General features: G+C 50.7%; 1 protein-coding gene across 1 annotated transcript; it reads right to left on the bottom strand.

Annotated features, from left to right (window-relative positions):
* Positions 1-2,824: 2,824 nt before the first annotated feature.
* LOC128834579 (GRB10-interacting GYF protein 2-like) lies at positions 2,825-4,621 on the bottom strand. The gene is made up of 2 exons (XM_054023489.1): positions 4,534-4,621; positions 2,825-3,377 (listed from the first exon to the last, which is right to left on the bottom strand). Exons 1-2 carry the CDS (start codon positions 4,547-4,549, stop codon positions 2,863-2,865), a joined length of 531 nt encoding a protein of 176 aa, XP_053879464.1. The 5' UTR covers positions 4,550-4,621; the 3' UTR covers positions 2,825-2,862.
* Between the last annotated feature and the right edge of the window lie 427 nt (positions 4,622-5,048).

Consider the following 5,048-nt stretch of genomic DNA (forward strand, 5'->3'; position numbering starts at 1 on the left):
ATGTAACATAAACCCAATCTTAAGCCTGGAGTCAAGCCTAATCTCCCTTGTGTCTACACTGCAATCGTACTGACTCAGGGTTCTAACTCAGGGTCCCAGGACCCTGCAGGACTGGAGTGTCTGAGCTCGAGTTAAGCCAGAATACAGCCATGCTTGACTTGGGTCCAGGAGTCAGCTGGAAATATCCCACAATTCCATGGGACAGCTTCCTTAGACCTTGCTGTCTCAACAATCTGCAATCCACTCTAATGAAAATGGAAGCCAGACCCCCTTTGCAAACAGTAGCAGCTCAGGTCAGTGTTAACCCTTCTCATCTGAGCACTGATCTGTGAGCACATTATCAGACAGCCTCATGGATTTGTAATGGAGAGTGAACTGATCAAGCCTTTTGCACGGTGAACTGCTTCCTGTAACATGCAGAGTAGACAGTAAAGTTTTCCCACAGTGCCCCACAGTCCAAGGGCTGGAGCAGCCATATTTGGAGGTGAGGGGTACTAGGGACTCTGGGATATGGTTACTTTGACTCGGGTGTACTTTTACTGCACTGTCAAGTATCAGAGGGGTAGCCATGTTAGTCTGGATCTGTTAGTCTTAAAGGTGCCACAGGCCTCTCTGTTGCTTTTGACTGCAGTGTGTATGCCAGAGCCCTAGGTAAGAGCACAGGTTAGAAAAGTCTTAACATAGGTTTAAAATACAATGTAGACGATCAAGCCCAGGGTTTCCTAACACGGGTCAGCTGACTTGAGTCCCACTAACCCTGGGCTTGCATCGAAGTGTAGACATACCGTCAAACTACCTGAAACGATTTCTTTTCTTTAGGAATAATTCTAGAAAATATATCTTGTAAGTTTCCTTGGTAGCTAGCATGTGGCCCATATAATATTCTTCTTAATATGTCTATTATGCTTCACACCAGTGCATCACTTTCATCCTCAAGAATCTCTGGGTATGTCTACACTACGGGATTAATCCGAATTTAGATAATTCGGATTTGAGAAACAGGTTGTATAAAGTCGAAATGAGTGCGGCCACACTAGCACAGTAATTCGGTGGTGTGCGTCCAAGTACCGGGGCTAGCGTCGATTTCTGCACCGTTGCACTGTGGGTAGCAATTCCATAGCTATCCCATAGTTCCCGCAGTCTCCTGCGCCCATTGGGATTGTGGGTTAAGATCCCAGTGCCTGATGGGACAAAAAACATCGTCGCAGGTGGTTCTGGGTACAGCCTCCCTCCCTCCCTCCCTCCCTCCCTGCATGAAAGCAACGGACGGCAGACAACCATTTTCGCGCCTTTTTTCCTAGGTGGGTGAACACTGCAGACTCCATACCACGGCAAGCATGGAGCCCGCTGAGGTCAAGACAGCACTCATGAATATTGCAAACACCTCGCGCGTTCTTGTGGAGTTTATGCTCAGCCAGGACCAGAAAAACGAGGCGAGGAGGCAGCGGCGGCGGCAGCGCAGCAACAAGCATGATGAGGACATGGACACGGACACGGACACAGAATTCAGTGAAACCACAGGCCCCGGTGCTTTGGAGATCATGTTGTTAATGGGGCAGATTCTATCCATGGAACGCCGATTCTGGGCAAGGGAAACAAGCACAGACTGGTGGGACCGCATAGTGTTGCAGGTCTGGGACGATTCCCAGTGGCTGCGGAACTTTCGCATGCGTAAGGGCACTTTCATGGAACTTTGTGACTTGCTTTCCCCTGCCCTGAAATGCCAGAATACCAAGATGAGAGCAGCCCTCACAGTTGAGAAGCGCGTGGCGATAGCCCTGTGGAAGCTTGCAACGCCAGACAGCTACCGGTCAGTCGGGAATCAATTTGGAGTGGGCAAATCTACGGTGGGGGCTGCTGTGATGCAAGTAGCCAAAGCAATCACTCAGGTGCTGCTACGAAAGTTAGTGACTCTGGGAAATGTGCAGGCTATAGTGGATGGTTTTGCTGCAATGGGATTCCCTAACTGTGGTGGGGCAATAGACGGAACCCATATCCCTATCTTGGCACCGGAGCACCAAGCCACCGAGTACATAAACCGCAAGGGGTACTTTTCAATGGTGCTGCAAGCACTTGTGGATCACAAGGGACGTTTCACCAACATCAACGCGGGCTGGGCGGGAAGGGTTCATGACGCTCGCGTCTTCAGGAACACTACTCTGTTTAAAGGGCTGCAGCAAGGGACTTACTTTCCGGACCAGAAAATAACCGTTGGGGATGTTGAAATGCCCATAGTTATTCTTGGGGACCCAGCCTACCCCTTAATGCCATGGCTTATGAAGCCATACACAGGCAGCCTGGACAGGAGTCAGGAGCTGTTTAACTACAGGCTAAGCAAGTGCAGAATGGTGGTAGAATGTGCATTTGGCCGTTTAAAAGGTCGCTGGCGTTCATTATTGACTCGCTCTGACCTCAGCCAAAGAAATCTCCCCATTGTTATTTCTGCTTGCTGTGTGCTCCACAATCTCTGTGAAAGTAAGGGGGAGACCTTTATGGCGGGGTGGGAGGCTGAGGCAAATCGCCTGGCTGCTGATTACGCGCAGCCAGACACCAGGGCGATTAGAAGATCACACCATGAAGTGCTGTGCATCAGAGAAGCTTTGAAAACCAGTTTCATGGCTGGCCAGGCTACCGTGTGAAATATCTGTTTGTTTCTCCTTCATGAAAACCCTCCCCCTTTACTGACTGATTTTCTGTAAGGAACCCACCCTGCCCCTTCCCCCAGCTTTCTTTCAAACCAAATAAAGTCACTATCATTTAAAAATCATTTATTCTTTATTAATAGATTAGAAAAAGAGGGAGGGAACCCGGGTGGTATTTGGGAGGAGGATTGCTGGGAAGGAAAAAGCCACAAAGAAAAGGTTAAAAAAATGACAGCCTTTTGCTTGGGCTGTCTACTGGGGTGGAATGGGAAGGTGTACGGAGCCTCCCCCCCCGCGTTCTTACACGTCTGGGTGAGGAGGATACGGAACATGGGGAGGGGGGAGGGTGGAACAGGGGCTGAAGCGGCAGTCTGTTTTCCAGCAGCCGTTCCTGAACCTCCACCAGACGCCGGAGCAGCCCCAGCGTTGCATCCTTCATCCTCTGGTCTTCCTGCCGCCATCTCTCATCTCGATCGTCTCTCCTCTCCTCACGTTGGTCCCTCCTCTCCTCACGTTGGTCCCTCCTCTCCTCACGTTGGTCCCTCCTCTCCTCACGTTCACTGACTTCTTTCCTATACTTTGAAACTGTTTCCTTCCACTCATTCAGATGAGCTCTGTCACTCCTGCTGGATTGCATAATTTCAGAAAACATGTCCTCCCGCGTCTTCTTCTTACGACGCCTTATCTGTGATAACCTTCGGGATGGAGGAGGGAGGCTTGAGGAATTTGCAGCTGCTGTAGGGAGGGGAAAAAAGAGAGAATTGTTTTAAAAGCTACATTTTGCAGAACAATGCTTATACTCTTTCACGGTGACCAACACTGTTCACATTACATAGCACATGTGATTTCTGTGCAAGGTCGCATTTTGCCTCTTAATGCTGAGTGCTTGTGGCTTTGCTGCTAGAGATCACAGGTCTGGGCAACAGAATTCGGCTTGCATGCGGCCATGGTAAGCCATTGTTTTACAGCTTCTGCACCCTCCTTTCCCACATACCAAGCATAGCCTGTAGAGTGCTGCAGAAGCCTGGCCAATCTCAGCCAGTTGGGGGGGGGGCAGTGTGGGGGGGCTTGTCTGGGCCCCTTCAGGCAAGTAGAGTGCTGCGGTTTTTCTGTTAACATTCAGCAGCACCAGAAAACAAACTAACCCCCCCCCCGCCATGAATTCTCTGGGATGATCACGGTACCCCTCCCCCCACCGCATGGCTGGTATCAGGGAAGATCCCTGCAGGCACCAAACTACCCCCCCCCCGCCGCCGACCCCCCCCCTCGCCATGAATTCTCTGGGATGATCACGGTACCCTCCCCCCACCGCGTGGCTGGTAACAGGGAAGAACCCTGCTAGCCAAACGCGGAAAACTTCAGGGCCAATTTCCCATCTGCGCTTGGCTAACTGCAGGGAAGGATTTATTTTCCGCCACAGGCAAACAGCCCAGTAGGAACGGCCACCTCTGTCCCCTTAATTAAGTTCCCGTATTTCAACCAGGTTACCAGGAGTGATATCACTCTCCTGAGGATTACACAACAAGATAAAGAACGGATGTTGCTTGAATGCCAGCAAACACCGGGACCATACGCTGCTAGGCTTTGTCAGGCAATGATACCAGATTACTTGCTGCAAGCATGGTGTGGTCAAGTGTCCTACCATGGAGGAGGGAATAAGGATGCACTGCCCAGAAACCTTCTGGCAAGGCTTTCGGAGTACCTCCAGGAGAGCTTCATGGAGATGTCCCTGGAGGATTTCCGCTCCATCCCCAGACACGTTAACAGACTTTTCCAGTAGCTACAGACTTTTCCAGTAGCTGAACTGACCGCGAATGCAAAGTCAGGCAAAGTAATCATTAAAAACCGTTTGCTTTTAAAACAAGTTTTATATTTTAAAAGGTAAACTCACCTAAGGTCCCTTCCATGGGGTCAGAGTCTTGGGTACTGGCTTGGGAGGCTTGGGAGGGTACTTCAGTCAGGGTGAGAAAAAGATCCTGGCTGTTGGGGAGAATGGAGTGCTGTGTGCTCTCTGCAAGCTCATCCTCCTCCTCCTCCTCCTCTACCCCATCGGCAGAATCCTCAGGCGTCGAGACTATCCCCGACCCAGAATCCACGAACAAAGGTGGGGTAGTGGTGGCAGCCCCCCCTAGAATTGCATGCAGCTCGGCGTAGTAGCGGCATGTCCGCGGCTCTGACCCGGAGCGACCGTTTGCCTCCTTTGTTTTTTGATAGGCTTGTCTGAGCTCCTTGACCTTCACGCGGCACTGCTCAGAGTCCCTATTGTGGCCTCTCTCCATCATGCCCTTGGAAATTTTTTCAAAAGTTTTTGCATTTCGTCTTTTAGAACGAAGTTCTGCAAGCACTGAATCCTCTCCCCATACAGCGATCAGATCCAGTACCTCCCTCACGGTCCATGCTGGTGCT

This window comes from Malaclemys terrapin, chromosome 3 (assembly GCF_027887155.1).
Source record: "Malaclemys terrapin pileata isolate rMalTer1 chromosome 3, rMalTer1.hap1, whole genome shotgun sequence".
NCBI classification, from domain to species: domain Eukaryota; kingdom Metazoa; phylum Chordata; order Testudines; family Emydidae; genus Malaclemys; species Malaclemys terrapin.